Source organism: Chiloscyllium punctatum, chromosome 38, assembly GCF_047496795.1.
Source record: "Chiloscyllium punctatum isolate Juve2018m chromosome 38, sChiPun1.3, whole genome shotgun sequence".
Taxonomy (NCBI): Eukaryota; Metazoa; Chordata; class Chondrichthyes; order Orectolobiformes; family Hemiscylliidae; genus Chiloscyllium; species Chiloscyllium punctatum.
In genome coordinates this window covers 32,029,849-32,053,886 of record NC_092776.1, presented here as the reverse complement: position 1 = coordinate 32,053,886, position 24,038 = coordinate 32,029,849, and the positions used below count along the sequence as shown (strand labels likewise).

General features: G+C 41.4%; 1 protein-coding gene across 10 annotated transcripts in view; it reads left to right on the top strand.

Moving 5' to 3' along the window:
- Window positions 1–24,038, top strand: part of LOC140463507 (C-terminal-binding protein 2) — a 285,613-nt gene that overhangs the window by 229,445 nt on the left and 32,130 nt on the right. For all 10 annotated transcript variants that reach the window (XM_072557560.1, XM_072557562.1, XM_072557559.1 and 7 more), the window contains one exon: window positions 11,835–12,041. In XM_072557560.1, coding sequence (XP_072413661.1) covers window positions 11,835–12,041 — 207 coding nt within the window. The remainder of the gene's footprint in view (window positions 1–11,834; window positions 12,042–24,038) is intronic.

Below are 24,038 nucleotides of genomic sequence, written 5' to 3'. Positions count from 1 at the left end.
AGCAAAGATGATTCTGAATAGGAGCGTGAGTAACAGAGTATTGTTATGAGGTCTTTAACTTTCCAAATATTGACTGGAAATACTATAGTTCGACTACTTTAGATGGGTTTTTGTCCAATGTGTGCAGGATGGTTTCCTGACACAGTACGTAGACAGGCCAATAAGGGGCAAGGCCACATTGGATTTGGTAATGGGTAATAAACCTGGCCGGGTGTTAGATTTGGAGGTAGGTGAGCACTTTGGTGATAGTGACCATAATTTGGTTATGTTTACTTTAGCAATGGTAAGGCATAGGTAAACATTGCTGGGCAAAAGTTATTGCTGAGGTAAAGGCAATTATGATGCAATTAGGCCAGCTTTAGGATGCATAAGATGGGGAAGGAAATTGCAGGGGATGGGCACAATTGAAATGTGGAGCTTATTCAAGGAACAGCTACTGCATGTCCTTGATAAGTATATACCTGTCAGACATGGAGGATGTGTTCGAGAGAGGGCGCCATGGTTTACTAAAGAAGTTGTCTAGAGAAAGAAGAAGGCTTATGTTAGGATGAGATGTGAAGGCTCAGCCAGGAAAGACCTAAAGAGAGCTAAGAGCAGCCAGGAAGGGACATAAGAAGTCATTGGCAGATAGGATCAAGGAAAACCCTAAAGCTTTGTGCAGGTATATCAGAAATAAAAGAATGACTAGAGAAAGATTAGGGCCAATCAAGGAGAGTAATGGGAAGTTGTGCATGGATTCTGAGGAGATGGGGAGATGCTAAATGAATATTTTTCATCAGTATTCACACTGCAAAAAGAGAATGTTGTCGAGGAGAAAACTGAGATACAGGCTACGAGACTAGCCAGGATTGGAGTTCATAAGGAGGAGGTGTCAGCAATTCTGGAAAATGTGAAAATAGATAAGTTCCCTGGGCAGGATGGGATTTATTCTAGGATTCTCTGGGAAGCCAGGGAGGAGATTGCAGAGCCTTTGGCTTTGATTTTTATGTCGTCATTATCTATAGGAATAGTGCCAGAAGACTGGGCAATGGCAAATGTTGTTCCCTTGTTCAAGAGGGGAATAGAGACGACCCTGGTAGTTATAGACCAATGAGCCTTACTTCGGTTGTGGGTGAAATGTTGGGAAAGGTTATAAGAGATGGGATTTACAATCATCGAGAGAGGAATAAATTGACTAGGGATAGTCAACACAGTTTTGTGAAGGATAGGTTGTGCCTCACAAACCTTACTGAGTTCTTTGAGATGGTGACCAAACAGGTGGATGAGGTAAAATGATTGATGTGGTGTATATAGATTTCAGTAAGGCATTTGATAACGTTCCCCACAGTAGGCTATTGCACAAAATACAGAGGCATGAGATTGAGGATGATTTAGTGATTTGAATCAGACGTTGGCTAGCTGAAAGAAGAGAGAGGGTGTTGGTTGATAGGAAATGTTCGTCCTGGAGTTTAGTTACTTGTGGTGTACAGCGAGGATCTATTTTGTTGCCAGTGTTGCTTATCATTTTTATAAATGACCTTGATAAGGGCGTAGAAGGATGGGTTAGTAAATTTGTGGATGACACTAATGTCGCTGGAGTTGTGGATAGTGTTGAAGGATGTTGCAGGTTATAGAGGGACATGAATAAGCTGCAAAGCCAGGCTGAGAGTTGGCAAATGGAGTTTAATGCAGAAAAGTGTGAGGTGATTCACTTTGGAAGGACTAACAGGAATGCAGAGTACTGGGCTAATGATAAGGTTCTTGGTATTGCAGATGAACAGAGAAATCTCTGTGTCCTTGTATACAGATCCCTGGAAGCTACCACTAGGTTGGTAGAGTTGATAAGAAGGCATACAATGTGTTCGTTTTTATTGGTCGAGGGATTGAGTTTCAGAGCCACACGGTCATACTGCAGCTGTACAAAACTCTGGTGTGGCTGAACTTGGAGTATTGCGTACAGTTCTGGTCGCCACATTCTTGGAAGGAAGTGGAAGCTTTGGAATGGGTTAAGAGGAAATTTACTAGGATGTTGCCTGATATGGAGGGAAAGTCTTCTGAGGAAAGGCTAAGGGACTTGAGGCTGTTTTCATTAGAGAGAAGGAGGTTGAGAGGTGACTTAATTGAGACATATAAGATTATCAGAGGTTAGATAGGGTGGAAAGTGAGAGCTTTTTTCCTCAGATGGTGATGGCTAGCACGAGGGGACATAGCTTTAAATTGAGGGGTGATAGATATAGGACAGATGTCAGAGGTAGTTCATTACTCAGTAGTAGGAGCGTGAAACGCATTGCCTGCAACAGGAGTAGACTCATCAACTTTAAGGACATTTAAATGGTGATTGGATAAACATATGGATGAAAATCTAATAGTGTAGGATAGATATGCTTCAGATTGGTTCCATAGGTCGGCACAACATCAAGGGCCTGTGATGTTCTGTGTTCTATCTTGTCTTAACTGCCTTCTTACCCAGGGGAACAGTGCCAACATGTTCAAACTGTCCTCACAATTGAAATTATTAATTCCTAGAACCATTCTTGTACCTCACTTCTGCATTCTCTCCAGTGTATTCGCATCCTTCCTGTATTATGATGTCCAGAACTGTACACAATACCCTAGCTGATATCTAACAAGGGTCGTGCAAGTTCAACAAGTTCAACATCACCTCCGTTATGTTGTACCCGAAACACCCATTTATAAAGCTAGGATACTGTATGCTTTACTTACTCCTCTCTCTACCTGACAACTTCAATCATTTGTGTATATATACATCCAGGTCCCTTTGCTCCTGCACCCTCTAAAGGATTGTAGCCCCTATTTTATAAGATACGTTAAAGCAAATACTAGATTAAAAGAAGCAGTTTATCATGTTGCCAAAGAAGTATTAAGCTACTGGTAAACAAGAAATTGGTAAAGGGAGAGCAAATAGAGTAGGAGTAAATTGGAAAGAAATATAAAACAGATTTTAAGAACTTTGGCCAGTGTGTAAATAGGGAGCAACAAAAGTAAATGTATGTTCTTGAAAGGCAGAGACCAGAGAAATTAGAATGGGGGATAAGGAAATGACAGGACACTAAACATACATTTTGAGTCTATCATCTTAGCACAAGTTACCAGAAATAATAGAGAATGAAGGATCTAATGAGAGTAAGAACTTACAGTGATTAATATTAGTCAAGCAAAAGAACTGGCAAAATTAATGAGCTAAACTAAAAGCTGACAAATCCACTACTCATGATGGTCTACATCCTATTACGACAGTATATTTGGAAATTAATGGGAGGAGTACAGAAATCAAGATTTATTGAGATCTTCAGCATGTCATCCGCAGTCAGATAAGTGGAGATAATAGGCTTAAATAGGAAATCAGATTTTTCTTTATATTCATTCATGGGATGTGGGCACCACAGGCTAGGCCAGCATTTATTTCCATCGAAAGGGCAGTTCAGAGTCCACGATCTTACTGTGGGTCTGGAATCACAAGAAGGCCAGGCTAGGTAAAGATGGTAGATTTCCTTCCAAGAAGGACATTAGAGAACCAGATGGGTTTTTCTGAAAATTGACACTGGTTTCATGGTCATCATTAGACTCTTAATTCCACACTTTTATTTAAAGCCAAATTCCATCATCTAAATTTCACACACATTTACAAATTACATGACCACGTTTAACAGTTTACAGCCAACAGTTTGGAGCAAATATAGAAAGAAAACTGCCCTAAAGCCATGCAACAGTTGGTTGAGTAGAGCAGAAAGGCAGTGGTGCAGGGAACCTTGAAGGGATGACCAGAGATAAATGAGGCACTATTGTACATTATCGAGTTACTGAATTAAAAGCTGTGAACTAGACTAGGAATGTACAATCAGAAGTATATTTTAAAAAGTCTTCAAATGTTTGGACATAATATTGCAATTGGAGCAAAACTTCACAATGGCTATACAATCTGAATTCCCTCACTGATATACTTTGGCTGCAGCAAGTCTGCTACTACTTTCATCCTTGTTTCCTCACTTAGTCCCTCTCAGGGACTGAACCTACAATCTCCAACCACCCCCACCCTAACAATCTCTTCCTTGCTGTCACCTTATTCCAACTTTGTATCTGATTCTACTCTCTTGTGCAGCACCACTTCAGACTGATCTTTGGCAGTCATGCCTTAAGCCACCTAGATCACCCAGTGTGGAATTTTATGATGTGGAGGTGCTGGTGTTGGACTGGGGTGTACAAAGTTAAAAATCACAACACCAGGTTATAATCCAACAGGTTTGTTTGGAAGCACTAGCTTTCGGAGTGCTGCTCCTTCACCAGGTGATTGTGACCTGATGAAGGAGCAGTGTTCTGAAAGCTAGTGCTTCCAGTTAAACCTTTTGGACTATAACCTAGTGTTGTGATTTTTAACTCTGGAATTTTAACACTTCAATCCTTCACTCCTGCATTTCCCAATGTACCTGCGTTACCCTCTTTAAAACTCACTCGCATCTTTGATCAACCTTTTCCTCCTGTCTCCATTTCTAAAGTTACAGAAAATTACTACATGACCAAACAATCCATATCATTGTTTATCCTCCATACAAGCAATACTGTTAATCCAAGTTGTGACCTTTTACCCTTTTATCCCCTATTCCTTCATTCTTCTATGTCATCCATTCCTAAAAGTTAACATGTTCTCTTCTCCAGTTGCTAACATTCAACAGAACATCATTCTCTGTGTATAAATAAATTGCTTCTGCTATCTTAATTTAATGTGTTGCATTAACCTCCTTCCCCTCATTCTGGATTTTCCAACCAATAGAAAAGGTTGTTTCTATTTTCTCTGTCTCAACCCTTAGAATTGTAATCACTTTTACCAAATTGTCTTATAATTGCCTGTGTTTTTGTTCATATTTGTATTTCCATATGCAAGGCAGCGATTCTTTCTTCACTGGCTCAGCATTTTTTTTGCATTATCATTCCCTGGCATGGTTTTCTATTTTTAAATCATTACTTGGACACAATAAAACCACTTGCTGTGACAATGGTCAGATGGTAATTAATAGATATAGCGAGAAAGGAATTGTGGCTTCTAGTTTCTGTTCACTTAATGGAAATAATCAGTTGTCAGGTTTAGTTAATTTAACTGCAGTAATTATTATCCAATGCCATATTGTTAATGTTCGTACTTTCATTGTAGATGTGAACTTCAGTTGCCGATAGGATGTATTTGAAGGTTACATTGGGCTGCTTTGACATTTCATTAAACACCACACCTTTCAGGTATTTTAATTGCCCAAACAAGTAAACATACATAAAGGCTCACATGAAAGCTAAATCTTTCAGCTTGTAAATTATCTTGCTCTTTGGTTTGGATTTTTACATGTTTATTACACTTTTTACAAAAAAAACACATTCACTATCTTCCACCCCCATCCCTAATTTCATGATTCCAGTAGGAATATTTGCAGCCTTGCTGTACCTGAATTAAATGGTCATTTATCATCTTTGAATCATATTGGGAGACTCAGCATGTTCCTGGAAAACTAAAACTACGCAAGGTGCTAGTCAGACCACAACTGGCATATTGTGAAAAGTTTTGGGCCCATTATCTAAGGAAGGATACATTGGCATTGGACACAGTACAAAGAAGGTTCACTAGCCTGATAACGTCTGTGGAGGGACTGTCTTGTGAAGAGACAATAAGCACATTGGATCTGTACTCATTGGAATATAGAAGAACAAAAAGTGACTTATTGACATATACAAGATGCCAAGGGGAATTGGTAAGGTAGATGTGGAAATGTTATAGGAGAGTCCAGGACTGGTGGTCATAATCTCAGAATAAGTCATTGCATAATTAGAAAAAGGGATGGAGAGGAATTTCATCTCTCAGGAGGTAGTGAATCTGTGGAATTCTTTACTGTAGAGGACCATAGAGTGTGAGTTATTTAAATATATTCAAGATTGAGCTAAGCAGATGTTTAATTGGTAAAGGAATCAAAGGTTATGGGGAAAAAGCAAGAAAGTGGAGTTGAGGATTGTTGGATCAGCATGCGCTCATTGAATGGTGGAGTAGGCGTGATTGGTTGAATGAATCTCTCCATCCATTGTTTAGCTGCTTGGTGTGTGGAAATTCATGGGTGCTTCATCCATGTTGTCAATGTAATATATGGGTTCTTGTGTTTTTTTTTAACTGCATGCTGAAACATCATTGGAAACTGGTACTTTTGGTCTTCTGTCAGAACCCTAGACATTCTGGTTCCATAAAGCATCTACACCAGCTAGCTGTTGCTGTCAGGCTTTTTGCTAGATTTGGATTTAGATTTGGTCATCTTATAGGCATATATATGCTTTGCCTTTTTGGTGACCATGTGAACAAGCTGACAATGTGAACAAGCTGACAATTTTTGAGGACTCATTCAGATACGTGCTTCTAGTTTAGGCCACTTGCTGGTACCTATTTTCAGACTCATTAGATCTTGGCTGTCTTCTTAATGAATGCATTCCTTCTTACATTATCATGCCAGATTTTCACCAATACGAAATTCTCTCAGTACTTTGACAAGTTAACAAAACTTTACCTGAAACCAGCTTTGTACTTAATTCCCTTTGGAAGATCCACCTGGATCTGTTCTGTGTGGATATCCTAAAATCCCACATATAGAGATATAGAGATGTACAGCATGGAAACAGATCCTTTGGTCCAACTTGTCTATGCCAACCGATGTCCTAAATTAATCTACTCCCATTTACCAGAATTTGGCCCATATCCCTCTAAACCCTTCCTATTCATATACCCTTCCAGATGCCTTTTAAATGTTGGATTTGTACCAGCCTCTACCACTTCATCTGGCAGCTCATTCCATACGTGCACTGCCGTCTGCCTGAAAAAGTTGCCCTTTAGGTCCCCTTTATAGATTTCCCCTCTCACCTTAAACCTATGCCCTCTACTTTTGGATTCCCCCACCCGGGGAAATGACCTTGTCTAGTTACCCTCTCTGTGCCACTCATGATTTTACAAATCTCTATAATCTCCCCTCAGCCTCTGACTCTCCAGAGAAAGTGGGCAAAGCCTATTCATCCTCTCCCTTTAGCTCAAATCCTCCAACCCTGGCAACATGCTTGAAAATCTTTTCTGAACCCTTTCAAGTTTCACAATATCCTTCCTATAGTAAAGAGACCAGAATTGCATGCCGTACTCCAAAAGTGACCAAACCAATATCCTATACAGCCACAAATTAACCTCCCAACTCCTATGCTCAATGCACTGACCAATAAAGGCAAGGTTACCAAAGGCCCCATTCAATATCCTATCTACCTTTGACTCCACTTTCAACGAACAATAAACCTGCACTCCAACATCTCTTTATTTACCTTGTTATCTTGTCAACATGGTCCATATTGACTACTTGATCCCATTTGCCAACTTGTACGGTGAGTAAGTATTTGAGGTAAAATAATATTGAGGCTGACTTCTTATGCACGCTTAACACTTCTGAGCAGAAAAGGTGGGGGAGTTTGATTTGCATGCTGAGCATAGGCCTAAACTTTGTTTGGGATGAAGAATTGGAATTGGCTTAAATGCCTTGATTTTTGGTGGTTGTTTTGGGTGCCTTTCCACTCAGAGAAAGACAAGTAGAGCTGTTGGACCAGAGTTGGCTTGGAACCAAACATTTGAGTATCAAAGCATGTTAATTGGGGAAAACTGCAGAGCTTTAAAACACGGTTAGAGTCATATCAATATTATTCTCCATTGCTTTCTCCTCTCTTTCATTATACTTTGCATCTGGTCCAGAGAAGGATATTTTATATTACTTAACTATATGGGACTGAGCTCTGCAGCTCTGCTAGACTTCAGTTTACACATGTGTGACAGACGTACACAGAATCTGACAGATTGGAAGAGTGTAAATATCCCCTCAGGAATGCTGTTTCTTCGGAGGTCGAAGCATTTACCACTTACTGCTGTTAGTTACAAACTGCAGCTACAGCTGCAAGCATCAGCCTGCCAGTTTGCTTTCAAGTGACAGTGATGGATTGTAATGGTTTCGAAGACTAGCAGGGAGACTGGAGTCAATGTGATACTGTATTGCATTTCCATTATTATTACATTCTGCCTCTACAACAAATACAGAATTAACAGGGTTGTGGCTTTTAAATATTGATACAGAGCTCACCACTTAGTGAACAATACTCTCAGTGGTGCATTTCACACATTGTAACAAATACAATAAATGCCTGCAGTTGTTCATTTTGTTTTCAGCATTATTTATGTGTCCTCACAGCATGGACATATAGTTTATTGATTCTTTTGACTCACTGCACCATGCAGCGACAGCACATGAGATTATGGGCAGGTTTGTGCTCTTTGGAGTCACCCAGCTCTTCTGCAGGCAGAAGGTACACAAAAAGACCTGAAAGGTTGCTTTGGGTACTAAACTCATGGCAGTGGCAGTTCAAAAGGTCAATGCCAGTCTGCTCAACCCAGCACCTCTGCCACAATATTAGGAAGTATATGTAGGGAGGGATACTGAAACAGTTCTGTAGGAGATATTCGTATACTTTTCTCTTGGTTCCTTGATCCTCACAGGCCAATGACAATATTATCACCAAGCAGGGTCTTTTGGACTGCGTTAGAGTGTCACAGGCTCAGACACTAACCAAGTTTTTGTCTCAAAGCTTTCTCACTTCAAGGAGAAAATTACTCAGGCTCTGACTGAGGAATCTTTTTGTTTTTTGGAGAACCTGACAACATCTTGTACATTAAAAACAAAAGCAAGGACGGTTATGTGCAGTGTAGCAAATGGACTTTCAATGTAAAACAATGCTTAGGAATTCAGTGACTTTACTGTCCTGGGATGTCCAGTTAAAAGGTCATTCGCTGTCATAGCTGACAGCTCTTATCACCTTTTTTTTAAAAAGGTTCGTATTTGAACTTTCAGCAATCCACGTGATTCCTGAGTTGATACCAGCTTATTCCCCTTCTCAACTGAAGACATTGACTTCTAATCTGAGTCTGGTTCCAACAGTCCAGATGCCTCCTGACAGTTTGTCCAAGTTCATATTATTCACATTTTATTCTAGGCACCATCAAAAACGTGCATTTATACAGCGTCAAAATGTAGATGAACATCCCAATCCCTTCAGAGACCCAAGGAATGAAGATGTCGCATCAAAGGAAGAGGGATTAGGGAATGAGCTGGAATTGAAGGAGACAGGTGGAAATGCAAAGACCTTTAGAGAAACAACTCAACAGCATGGGATCGAAGTGATAGAAGGAATAGCTACCAGTTGTAGGAAATTGTCCTGTCATTTCCCAGTAAAGTAAGGTAAAGTCACCATAGTGACTGGGCACCATAGGGCTGTTATCTCATTAGAGAGAGATGACTGGTGATAGTTTAACCTGAGGGTCATTATGCATAAGGTGAGGGACGAGGTTGAGAATACAGTGGTGTTCTCAGCCAGTACAGGAATTGAATCCACTCTGTTGGTGTCAGGGTACACTGCAAACCAGCCACCCAGACAACTGAGCTCACTGATCCCATTTTCTAGGAGAGAGATCATGAATTGCATTGGTCAGTGTTTCCGAGCACACATACAGGAATAAATCCTCCAACTAAATCTTAGATTTAATCCACAGACTTATCTCAATGAGTCGCTTTCAAACCAGCATAGCACTAGGTGCACAAGAATGTTTTTGTGCTACCATTGTTATGACCAGACTCTTGCCAGGGCTGTCCAATTTGTTACTGTTCCAAATGGGTTAGTCCCTCGCAAGCTCTGAAGCTCATGAGTGAGGAGTGTCTTAACTGGTTCCCCTTTTTTATTCACCTCCCCTTCAGTTTGCTGCAACTAAATTAATTTAAAAAGGATCCCTTCCCTTATGGATATCTCTCTCCCAGATCCAAGCAAACTTATGTTATGGAAGGAGATCATTTAACCAGGCTTTCTTGAACTAACGAAAAGAGAGTTTGGTGATTACTAAACAGAAGAAGAATTTGTGATGTAACACGCGTTCACACAGATTAGAAATAAGAGGTGAGTCCAAAAGTATAAATGTTAAATGGACGGGTGTATAGATCAAACTGTGAATTGTTCATGAACTGCAGACAGTGGAATATTGCAGCCATTGCAGTGAGGGTTACCATTAGTGTTGACGTTGGTGAGCTTTCAGATTGATTGAGAATCTGTAGTTGTGTTGACCTTTGACCATGGTTGAATTCCATCATTCTGGATTAGAGTGAGTCTTTTGTTATTCTGTTTCCTTTCTAACTGAATAGTAGGACTTGGAGTAACAGAGGGTCTTCACACAGTGGTAACTAGGTGATGGTTCTTCACCTGTGGCCATCACTGCATGCTGTGATCGAACTCAGGCTGGTACACATGAGAACGCTCAGTCCCACTAATTCACTCTAGTAGAGTTGAAGCTGGCTTTCTAAACCCTATTCTTCAAAGGAAAATCTGCTGATGGTGGCTTGCTGTTGAGCAGGTGATTGTCAGCCCCCTTTTACCTTTATAGTCACAAGACATCACAGTACAATGTGTTTGAAGTTCTTTTGGCACCAATTTTGGTCTCCTTCCTTTCGGAAAGATGTTGTGAAACTTGAAAGGGTTCAGAAAAGATTTACAAGGATGTTGCCAGGGTTGGAGGATTTGAGCTATAGGGAGAAGCTGAACAGGCTGGGGCTGTTTTCCCTGGAGCGTCAGAGGCTGAGGGGTGACTTCATAGAGGTTTACAAAGTTATGAGGGGCATGGATAGGATAAATTGACAAAGTCTTTTCCCTGGGGTGGGGAGTCCAGAACTAGAGAGCATAGGTTTAGGGTGAGAGGGGAAAGATATAAAAGGGACCTAAGGGCCAACTTTTTCACACAGAGGATGGTGTGTGTATGGAATGAGCTGCCAGAGGAAGTGGTGGAGGCTGGTACAGTTGCAACATTTAAGAGGCATTTGGATGGGTATATAAATAGGAAGGGTTTGGAGGGATATGGGCCGGGTGCTGGCAGGTGGGACTAGTTGGGTTGGGATATGTGGTCAGCATGGATGGGTTGGACGGAAGGGTTTGTTTCCATGCTGTACATCTCTATGATCTATGGTCCCACACACCAGGATCTTGCACTTCCAGTTCTTGTTTCTGTAACAGATCTCTTTTAAAAAAAAACACCTTGTGGAATTAAGGACTAAAAATGTCCACAGCACTGCGTTTCTGACTCATGGTCATGACAACATAACCCATAGCTTTCCATCCTGAAGGCTGAGAAATGGGCAATTCTTTCACTGAGTGAATACCCAATCTGTCCAACATACTTTTCATCTCAGCTGAACAGCAGGCTAATGGAAACTGTCTAGATTCAATATGAAGAATAGAACCACAGCTCAATAAAAGTCTGCACCTTCAGTCAATGAGTGGAGAACTTGGAAATAAATTGAAGGAAACAGAATGGATTTGCTGTCACTTGAAATGCCTGATTTCAAAACAAGGCAGTGACACCAGAGGAGAACCAATGGTTCAAGTACATAAGGGAAGAATAATGAAGATAAAGAAACCTAACAGAGCAAACACAATTAATGAGTAAATTGCCTACAACAAAAGCAGAAATGGCTGAGAAACTCAAAAGGTCTGGTAGCATCTGTAGGGAGAAAACAAAGTTAATGTTTTGAGGCCAGTGACTCTTCATCAGAATAAATTACCTACTTTAGTCTCACATGAGAGTTGGGGAGTTATGGGCTGAGGGATTTCCCCATTGTTTATTTTACACCAGGAAATACTGCCAACATTTGCTTGTTATTGATACTTGATATTGCTTTTTATTGCATTTCATTAGATTTAGTTTTGGCTTTCCCTTCTTTTCCCTCTACTGATGTGCTTTTCTTCCTCTTGTGCAGGGATTGCAGTATGTAACATCCCAGCAGCAGCTGTTGAGGAAACAGCTGATTCCACGCTCTGTCACATTCTGAATTTATACCGGCGGAACACTTGGCTATACCAGGCACTGCGTGAGGGAACCCGAGTGCAGAGTGTGGAGCAGATCCGAGAAGTAGCATCAGGAGCAGCGAGAATCCGAGGGGAGACGTTAGGACTAATTGGCTTTGGTAAGCTCTGTGTGATAGATCTGTGGAAGGTGAAGATAAAGCTGCTTTCTCAGCTGTTGATACAGGTTCATAAAGTAAAATTTTTAATCATGATGCAGAGGAACATTAACTCTCACAATTGAGTGTTCATTTGCTTTTCATTATCGTTATGAAAATGGGGATATTGTTTAATCACTTTCAGAGCCAACAATCTTGATTGTTGTATTCAAATTAGTGGATGGTATTTTCAGTTGAAGTAGCAAAGGAACGATCCAGTCGTGCTGCTAGTTCTGGACCATAAGAAAGTTCTAATGAATTAAAAGTGGCAGCCTTTGTGTTGTTTCTAACCCTGGCATCACTTCCCATTGGATTTGGGTTGCCAGGGAAACGACAACGGCTACGGTCGCTCTCCATCGCGGGAAAAAAACCTGGTCATCAGGTGTGAGGCACTGTCATTGCTATTATACGTGACACAGGTCTGGCCTATTCCCAGAACCTATGCCGCTGCAGTCACCCGGGCCATCTTTCAGTTTATATGGAGGTCAAAGATGGACTGGGTCCGAAGGGACTCGCTGCACAAAGATCTGGGCAACAGGGAAAAAAATACACCCAATGCCACCCTCACCCTGATGGCTACCTTTGTGTGTGGCTGCATCAAGCTGTGTGTGGATCCTTGGTACGCAAACACCAAGTGTCACTACATACTGAGGTTCTACCTGTCCCCGGTGTTGCGAAGGATGGGCCTGGCCTCGCTGCCGTGGAACGCTCAGAGTAGTTGGACCGTTCCGTATCACCTGTCCTTCGTGGAGAAGTTTATGAAGAAAAACACCTTTGACCACAAGTCCATCAGGAAGTGGTCAGCACGTAGTGTCCTTGAGACCCTTCGGGAAAAGGAGAGGGCGGATCCTATCGAGCGGTTCCCTGAGTAGACTGTCAAAGCTATTTGGCAGAATGCCTCATCGCCAGAACTTTCCAACAAGCACCAAGACATGGCTTGGTTGGTGGTGAGAAGGGCTCTGCCTGTGAGACCCTTTATGCACGCCCGGACTCTCTGCCGCACCGCACGCTGCCCTCGAAGCAGCTGCTGGGGGGATCGAGACTGTCACACACCTCCTTCTGGAATGTGCCTACGCAGAAGAAGTCTGGAGAGGAATGCAGTGGTGTTTGTCAAGGTTCGTCCCGAGCAGCACCGTAACGTGGGATTCCGTGCTCCACGGCCTGTTCCCTGGGATGCACACCGAGACGAACATCAACTGTGCCTGGAGGATCATCAACTCGGTGAAGGATGCTCTCTGGGCAGTCCGAAACCTGTTGATCTTCCAGCTGAAGGAGTTGACCCCGACTGAGTGTTGCAGACTGGCACATTCCAAGGTCCAGGACTACGTGTTGAAGGATGCGCTGAAGCTTGGGGCCAAGGTGCGGTGGGGAAAGACCACCGTGTAACTTCTGCCTGCCTAAAGAAGAACAGGGGGCCCACAGTCATTTGGGCTCTGCTGACGCCTCAGCTAAAAATGTAATTGTACAGATCTGTAAATAGGAATGATTACTCTGTTTTCGGTATGCAAGGAAATGGAATGTTTACATATGTATGGCATGTTCACTTGTACAGATCATCAAAGTATTTTATGAATAAAGTATATTTTTGAAATAAAAAAAAGTTAATACTGTAATCAGGTTCCAAAGATGTCATTGGAACTCAATTTACATATTTAAGCAAGGAACCCAGCAACTCTGAGCATATGTCCTTGGTACTTAACAACTTACAATTACAGCTGACAGCATTAGGGCAGGTCATTCTCCAGTTCTAGTTTAAACACTCCTTCCACAATGTTTTCAACTTCGTATGTTTGATTCCTGAGATGGGTTTGCAATCTCATATTTACAAGATCATTTAGGCCAACTAATTTCACCTTTGTAACATTGCTCAATTATATACAACTCAGCATATCTACAGCACAAACCCTTATCTGTGCTGTTGTTATCTCTCGACCTGACGATTACATTCTGGCTAATCTCCCACTTTTTGCCCGTTGTAAACTTGGGCTCATCCAAGCTCTGCCTGTGTCTTAACTCTCATCTAGTCTCCTACTTTCCTCACTGACCTTATATTGACTCCAGGTCAAGCAACATCTGATTTTAAAATTTACATCAATATTTTCAAATCTATTTATGATGTCTGCCCCTCACTAGCTCTGTAATTTCCACCTACCATACAACTCTTTGTGGTCTTTGTATTAATTTAGTTCTGGTGTATTGTGCATTCTCAATTATAGTTGCTCTACCATTGGTAACTATGCTATTGGTTACTCAGGCCCTTCTGTGTCTCAAATCTCATTTTTCTCCTTAAGGTGCTTCTTGAAGCATACCCCTTTAACTAACCTTTTGCCATCTAACCTGATATCCCCTTGAGCTTTTGTTTCACAGGTGCTCCTGTGAAGCACCTTGAGAAGTTTCATTAAAATAAAGGTGCAATGTAATTATAGGTGGTTGTTGTCTAATTCCCGGCAGTGATGAAGGATTTAAAATTTACCTAACTTTATTAGAGGCTGACATTTTTATCTTGGATATTGCAATCTAGGATGTGCCTAACCCTGTGTCATATCAGTTAATGTAATCTGTAGTTGTGTTTTGTATTATTTATTATTTCATGGGATGTAGGTGGCAGGGGCAAGGCCAGCACTTGTTAGCAATCCGTAATTGCCCTGGAGATAGTAATCAACTATCTTGTTGAATCAAGATGGTCGATTTAGTGAAGGTGGATACTCAGTGCTGCTAGAAAGGGAATTCCAGGATTTTGATCCAATGACAGTGAAGTAAATAATATAAATCCAGATAGTGTGTGGCTTGGAAAGGAATTTGCAGGAGATGATGTTCCAATGCATCTTCTGCCTTACTCTGTTTTTGGTGGTAGAACTTGCCAGTTTAAAAATGCTGTCAGAGTACTAACATTTTTAAATAGAAGAGGTCTCCTGTATAAATCAGAAGGTCACCAGTCTTTGGAACTAACTTTCCCAAAGAGTGGTGGAGCTGGGATCATTGAATATTTCTTGAAGCAGCGGTAGATAGATTCCTGACTAACGTAAAGGAATGAAAGGTCATGAAAGATAGGTGGGAATGTGAAGTAGAGGACACATTATGATCAGCCTTATTGAATAGTTGAACATGCTAGAGGCACCAAATGCCTACTGCTGTTTTTAATTTGTATGTTCATATGTTTCTAGTAAATGGTAAATCTCAAGATGGTTGACAGTGGGGGATTCAGTGATCATAAGACATTGACTATCAAAGGTGTTTCTCTATTGGTCATTGGCTGTCATTTGAGTCACATGATCATCACTTGTCACTTATTGATTCAAATCTGAATGTTGAGGACAGCTGCAGCTGATTTATTGGCAGATTGGCTTCAGAATTAATTGTAAATTTTTTTAAGAGGAAACTTTGCTAATAATGAAGATTGCTAGTCTAAATTATTACTCACTTCCTACAAATCTGTTTTACGTAGGTTGCAGAAATGTTTCTGTTGATCGAAAGGTTGATAGTGTTGATCTAATAGAATCACAAAATTAAATGTGCATTTATCTTAGTCTTCAAAATGTCCTAATTACATGATTGAAGTTGAAATTGACTTTCGATTTGGGAATTGTTGCCAATGTAGGGGCATGGAGAAGAGAGGAAAGAAGAATGTTTTGACCTGTCAGTCTCGGGCTAAAGTCTAGATATAACTGCCCAATGTACAACAATTAATCATGAATGGGTGAAAACAATCCCCACAGCCAGCACTACTCAGGATATCTTAGAAAGTGGAATCTGACTAGGGCCTGAGTGACGTGGGCTATTACAAAGTTTTTGGCAGAATCAGTAAGAAATCCAGTAAGGCAGATCTTGAGGTCAAGAACATCTTGCTTCATCTTTTATGTATTTGCCAAATGGTAAGGCAAGTTTCTCACTAGGCAGCAGTGAGTTGTCAATTCAAAAGGATAATTGCTTGTCAAATACCTTATTAATGGACTCATTAATATTCAGTTTCTTATTTTACCAAATACACTTTCAAAATACATGTTGAGAATCCTGGAGATGCAAGTCAGAGCAAGTACCTAGCAACTTCAGCTTGCTGCTGACTGCAAACTGCCTTCATGTTGGGCCAAGCAACAATATTGCAGGGCATGCTGCATGGGTACCAGCGGGAGGCACCCAATATCCACAAATATTGGCATCCAAAATGTGTCAACCTTTGACATTTCTCTGCTCCACTTAGAGCACGCTTCTACAGTTCAGGGCTGCACCAGTAACTTGTAATGCTGCAAAAACAAAAAGGAGACTGCACTGAGAGAAACACACCTAGCTCATGAACTGGACCAGGCTGATTCCCTAGGCTCTTTGCTACCATAGCACTCACTCTCTCCCTCTAAGCCTACCTGGATGCTCACAGCATCACTGCCTTGCATTGCCTTGTTTTTTTCTGTTTTGCCCTGTCAGCCAGAGATTTTACTTCTGTCTTACCTTTCCATTTAGCTCAGTCAGAAAGAAAGGAAACTTGGCATGGTTGTCAGTAGGCTTCAGTCAAGTCACGAGGGGTAGCCATCAGTTAGGGAACTATGTCACAGCAAGTCAAAGGCAACCTCCATACTAGTCCTAGATCTTGCACATGGTTATTTAGCCACTTGGGTGGTCAAATCAAGACAGGAGCTGAATGTCTGACAGCTCACCATTCATCTTGACTATCTCTGCCCTATTGGAGGCTGCTTTTCTTCTGGAATGAGAGAGATGCAGGTATTATGGAGCATGAAAATGGGTGAAATAGCAATTTTATCTGGAGCAGGTGGGAAGGTGACCCAGGTGATTGAGTAAGGAGCTCATAGGGCATGCAAGGTAGTGGTCTAAGAGGTGGTATAGTGACAGTGAGTGAGGGAAGATGTTGCAGGCAGTAGTGGGAGTGGTGGGGCACGAGCCTTCATTATTATCGAATCCCTGTGGTTGGAAATTGTTCCAACAAGTCCTCACTGACTCTTTTGAAGAGCAATACACCCAGACTCACCCCTCATTCTATCCCTGTAACCCTGCACTTCCCATGGTAACTCCACTAACTTACACATCCCTAGAAACTATGGGCAATTTAGCATGGCCAATCCACTTAAACTCCACATCTTTCGATTGTGGAGGAAACCACAGCACCCAGAGGAAACACACACAGACACAGGGAGAGTGTGCAAACTCCACACAGTTGCCCGAGGCTGGAGTCAAACCTGAGTCCCTGATGCTGTGAGGCGACAGTGCTAACCACTGAGCCACCCATAGTTGGAGGTGGGTACAGTAGCGGATATAGAGTAAGTGTAAGGTATCAGAGACAAGATAGTGGCACTTATGCTGGTGGAGTGGAGGGTGTCATTGACCTTCTTCCTACAATGCTTGACATTTGTCCAGACAACTGAGATTGCACTGATGCAGGTGGCAAGCTCAAACCAGACATGATCTGGTGTTGTGGCCTCCGCTGCTGGTCTTGGGGCAAGAGGATCTCTTGCATTTGCACCACCCCGTCCAGAAGGTAAAAACAATGACTGCAGATGCTGGAAACCAGATTCTGGATTAGTGGTGCTGGAAGAGCACAGCAGTTCAGGCAGCATCTGGGGAGCAGTAAAATCAACGTCCTGATGAAGGGCTTTTGCCCGAAACATCGATTTTACTGCTCCTCGGATGCTGCCTGAACTGCTGTGCTCTTCCAGCACCACTAATCCAGCACCCCATCCAGAAGGCAGCTCTGGATTGACGGTGCTTTTCTGGGACCATAATGAACTTTGTAAACATGGTGCAGCTACAAGGAATGTGGTCTTTCAGTAGATAGCTGCTGAGTGGTGAGTTATTCTGGGAACATTGAGGGGTAAGATGGAGATAGAATCGAATGAGAGGAATACCATAAGGGAGTGGTAGGCAGTTAATGAGACAAGTTTGCTCAGATACAGCGAGAAATTTCACCAGGATTTGCAGCTGAAATCCCTCTAAGACAATCTGTGCAACTTGCACTCAGCCCAAAAAACCCATAAGATTGGGCCCAGAGATAGTAATTCCTGAGTTTTTGGTCCATTAACTTAATCGGATGGAAAATTGAGGTCTGTGTAATTACGAAGAAATATTACCTGTTTCTGCCTGTTACACCACCTTTTTGTTTTTCTCAAAAATGCACCATGTGTACAACATATTAAATGTTATCCTTTCTAACCTGGATGCTGAGATGAGTCTACGTTGGCAGTGTGCCGAAGAAACAAATCATCCGGAAGCAGTTTGCTCAAAATACATAACATTTCAAATAACCTCAGCAGATTTGGCAGCATTTGTGGAGAGAAAATGACTTGACAAGGATAGGCCATATTGGACTTGAAACATTAACTCTGTTTCTCTTCCCCAGAAGCTGTTGAGTTTCTCCAGCACTTTGTTTTTATTTCAAATGTCCAACACCAGCAGTATTTTGCTTCTATTTGCTCAAATTACATAGCTATTTATAGGTCACTGATGTCTGGCAGTGACCTCTGCAAGATTTTGTGTAATTAAGTATTAACAGTGGTTTGATGTGAGTTTTACATTTGATCAAGTGCTGTCCGGTTTTTTTCCATTCAGATTGAACAAAACAGAAATGTGTATTTTGATCACTCAGGTGATGTGAGAGCCTGGTCAAATGATTCTTTGTTTTCTTCCAGAAGGTGCACAGGAAGTGTATTTCCATGACTTCCTAAGGAACTTTCAATAGTTTGTTTTAACCGGTTTTGATAACAAACTATATTTGGATAAATATGCATGAATACAATGCAGAACAATTCAGAGGCAAAAGATTGCCTAGATATTTGACTTCCCCTCAAAACAGGAAATGAAGCAAAGGAACTCTGGTTCAGTAGTTCTGTTTAGTAAAATTATCTAAATTTATCACAATGATAAGCTTTCAGTTTATCTACAATTAGAGGAATACACAAAAGAGATGTCATTTGAACTACTTGTTAAATCTTTAAATATCTTCTGGTAGTTCCTTTATTTTCGTGCAGTGAATAATATTTCATTTTTACTTGAACAATTCTGTTTCCTCCTGACTGTTCCAGTGCCCTTTTTGTTTCATGGATGCTTTCAATTGCAGTGGCTGGAAGAGAGATTGCTTAGAATTGTAACCTCCTCCATCACAGGACCTTTGTACTATTTAATGGAGCAGCCAGTAAGGGGATGCTGGCTAAAGGACTAAAATTACAGATACTTGCCATCACCATTTTCACAGCATGAGATATCCTGAAAAGCTGTTAACTGACAACTAGCACAACACATCACATGTTGTTTTGACTGCTCAGCTCTAAACTTGACTGTGATTTGAGTTGCATTGTGTTTTGTTCCTTCTGGTTCCATTTTTGGAAGTGATGTGGGATGATTTACTAGTTAGTGGTGCTATATAAATGGAGGTGATTATATTTTTCCATGTTTTTAATTGTGTGCAGCCTGTTTATCGTATTGCATGATTGTTTTAAGATTGTGTGGTATGTTAAAGGGGACATCGATTGTGTGCAGTCTATTTGTTGTGCAGCACACCATGTTCCAAATTATTGTGCTGCTGAGTACCCTTGTAGCCAAGAGTGAATATTGGTTATAAGGAGTCAGACCAAACCATTGTAATTCAGGTTCAGTGTTTCTTTAAATTGAATGAAAGGGCTAGTAAAATATTAGTGCAGCAAACCTATTTTGTAGTTTCTCCATCATCTGCTTCTAGAAATGTGACACACAAACGATGATAGGAATACTGTTGTAGATTAGAATTTTGATGACTAATCATTTTGATATTTAATTATCTTGATAATCTCACCAGTATCCAAATACTGAATGAAATTAACAGTTCTAACAGATCGCAAATAAATGTATGTTGAGTTTTTCACACCTCAGTCATGTTTATAACACCAATCTTGTTGACACTAATGGCTTGCTGACTTTATCCAAGGAAGTCTAAGCCGTACAGATCACAATGAGGCGAGGATCAATCTCCCATTTGCTCTGGTTTATCCGATCACAGACAGATAAGTATTAGACATGGATTAGTTGGTTTAACCCTTGCTGTGAGGAACATAGGAACAGGAATAGGCCTTTTAGCCCCTTGAGCCTGTTCAATCATTCAGTAAAATGAAGGCCAATTTGCAAATTTTGTCTTTGCTTCAGTTTTCTTGATATCTTTTGATGACAAAAATCTATCAATCTCAGGAGACATGGAGTTGAAACTTTTTGTCTTGCATTCATCCATCTTAGGATGCAAGGAGCAGTCTTGACAAAATAGCACCAACCTGTACAACACGAGAAGGGGATACTCATGGTTGGGCCAACGTTGGCTTGAAGACACAGCAGGAACAGCTGACTGTCAATTTTAGTTCTCAGATTCGGCAGGTACATTCTGATGCGTCAGGATATTGCCATGGGATTGAAGCCAAGATCGCAGTCTCCAAGACCCTCCTTTTCCCCATGGGAAAGATGTTATGGATATGCAAGTTCCTTTTGCTTCCAAAAAGATGATCCTGTGTGTTCATGTATGAAGCTTGTAACATGCACAAATGTGTCACAATATGCATACCTAACTGATGATAATTCTTAGCACAGTCAGGGTTATTTAATTAACGTCCAACAGCAAAGTCACAAATAATATTAGGCATGATGTTCTGAGCCTTGCAACTATGACTTGGTTGAGCATGCAGCCCCTAGGAATGATCTATAGGATGTGTTGTTTAATATAGTCTACCAGTTGTTGGGATGTACAGCCTACATAATTGACATCACACCAACAGTGGAAATCCTTTATTACATTACTCATGTGCATGGTAAACAAAACATCTTTTTGGCTTGATGGCAATGTTCTGTTACTGGGGAAAAGCACTGGTGTTTTTATTGCAAGTAGCAGTAAGAGAGAGCCAGTTTCACTTGACATTTTTGAGAGACCTTCCATTTGCAAGGTAATCTAAGATTGAGCACCATTCAGGATCAGATTTGGTGGCCATTGACCTTTTCATGAGTTCTGCAATATATACAAGTGAAGATCTAGTCAGGGCAACCATTGCAATGCAGGATAGTTTTCATATAATCAATCTCAATGTCATTCTTACACAGTGAGGAGATGGGTAGAACCCTATTCATGAGGTTGCAAACAAGATTGATCAAGCAGTCCATGTAACTGTAGGAATCCCAATAACCCCAACCATTCTGCAGTGAGCATATGTCTTCAGTAGGTAATGTAGAGAACCCTCTAACAGATTTCTCACCTAACACGTTGAGAAAGGGAGCTCATTTGATTGCTTTTTTGTGGAACATTTGAGCACAGGACGGAGTTTTATTTTATTAAGCTGTATCTAGAAATTCTTTGCATTTGTTGATTCAAATATTGCAAACATGTCATCTAAATTTCGGGACTATGCATGGGGAAGTAGGAGGTCACTGGTCATTCTGTAACAGGACCTCCGGCGACAGATGGTGACACTGATGAAGGGTGTTGAGCAGATGTACAGGATCTCCACCCGCAGCTAATAATGGGAAGGGAGGACAGCTGAGAAGGTGAATGGATTCTGTCTAGACAGAGGAAGAGCATCTTTGGTGGTGAGAAGGCTGATGGGAAGGAACAGGAGTCTGACAAAGAAATTCCTCAGCCCAACCTAACCTATTCCATGTACCTAGTATAAATAGTTCCTTGTTTATCCTTAATTTTCCTTTTCTGTTTGTCTTGACCTGAGGCTGGTTCTATTTAATAAAATGAAAATCCCAGCCTTAGTATTGATGCTTCACCCTTGCAAACCCCCCCACCCACCATCACCAGTACAAAAATCCCCTCCCTCCGCTTTCAAGAGCACTGTTGATCTTGGTGGGATAAATATTTATGCATTATTAGGTTGTTAACTAAATCTGACTCAATATTAGTTCTAAACTAGACAGCTATGAGACATAAGAACTGGAATCTTGCCCTCAGGGCGGGGACAAGGTAACACTGACAGTGAAGTGGGGCAAGCCCACTCATAACAACTGAGGTTCACATTTTATATGCGGCAGATAACTGATTAGAGGTGGCTGCTGGAAGAAGAGGACAACATGGAAACATTTAGCCTCCCCAACCAAGCAAGTAGGGTTTGGGAACAATTGGGCAAGTCAGACAGGCCCCTGTTTGTGTGTGATGGGTGCCAGGGAGGATTGGCAGCCTCATTGGGGCAGTTTTGCATGGGCCAAAGTGTGCCCAACCAGGAGAGTCATAGAGTTCTTACAGCACTGAAAGAGCCCCTTTGGCTCATCATGTGTGCACCGGTCATCAAACATTCATTGAGGTGCATCCTTTTTTCCAGCACTTGCCCTGTAGCCTTGTAAGCTGTGGTGTTTCAAGTGCTCATCTAAACATTTCTTAAATACCTTGAGGGTTTCCCGCTCTGACAATCTTTCAGGCAGTGAGTTCCAGACACCCACAATCATCTGAGTGAAAAATCTTCTCCTCAAAACCCTCCCCCACCCAACCCCTCCCCACCCCACCCACACGCACAAACACAATTCATACCTTAAACTATGTCCCTTGATTATTGACATCTCTCCTAAGGGGAAATGTTTTTCTCTATCTACTCCCTGTTTATGCCCCTCAGAACTTTATGCACTTCAATCAGATTCCCCCTCAACCTTGTGACTGCCAGGAATTAGTTAGTAGTTTCTCTGCATGACAGGGGCCCACCCATTGCTGGTCAAACCCCAGTGGCTCTGGAATGTAACCTTTACTTGGTCACTTGGCAGTAGAAGGGCCACCTTCTTCATTAATAGCAGGACGATGTGGCAATGAAGAAAGACGCAGGGATGCCACTGCGCACACTCCCCAGAGTGACCTGGAATCTTGCACTCTTACTGCCTGCCATTGACATGCTGGAGGAACTGGCAAGCTGACATTCAGCAAGTCTGACCACATTATGAACTCTCCTGCCCTGTCCATCAGGTCACTGAGTGGAACTCGTACCAAGTAATTCTGGCTCTCCGACATGGATGCTACCAACTGGACCACAAGACCTTGCCATTGCTGGCAGCACCCATTTAAAATAAACAAATTACTGCTGACGTTAACCAAAATCTATGCTGTGAAACCTTTTAAAGAGTTGTGACATAAATGATGTAATTTTCCAGTGACAAGAATGTTAAGTTGTACATTTAAACATTTGTCAAGATATTATATGTGCTGATGTTAAAAGAAGTGCTTATATTTATAATATACCATTTAATAAGGAAACATACAATTGTTTGAATTGTAGTTACTTGCTTGCTTACTGTCTTGTCCATAGAATATTGAATAGAATGACTTTGTGTCTAATGACCTAGTGATTATACTGCAGCTGTTCTTCTTTATCTGAAACTCTTCATTAAATGTGTCAGGACCCTCTGCTCGAGCTGTGACAGTTGTCCTAGTCATGCCCAATTAAAAATCCATTTAAACATAAACTGCCATGACAACAAGTTACAATATTGATATCATAGTGAACAATGTATTTCATGAAATTGGAAAAATATTCATGTGCCTCAAGATGAAATGTCAGTACTGATCAATTTGTTGGGAATATGATGCAAATAGTAGATTGAAACATTTTGGTATATTATTCATCTCTATATTCTGTAGGTGATGAAGTGGTCATACATATAGAATTAAAATCATAGAATCCCTACAGCCGTAGCAAGAGGCTATTTGGCCCATCAAGTTTCACCGACCCTCTGAAAAGCATCCCTCCCACATCCAATTCCCCTACCCTATCCCTGAAACCCTATATTGCCCATGACTAATCCACCGAGCCTGCACATCCTTTTGACTTTGGGAGGATACCAGGACACATGGCAAAAGCCCATGCAGACACTGGGAGGATGTGTTGACTCCACACAGACAGGCTTGAATTGAACCTGGGTCCCTGGTGCTGTGAGGTAGCAGTGCTAGCCTCTGTGCCATCCTAGTGTGACTTGAATGTGACTTGAAATTTTGGCATTAAGTGAGCAATGTCTCAAGGCTTCTGACCT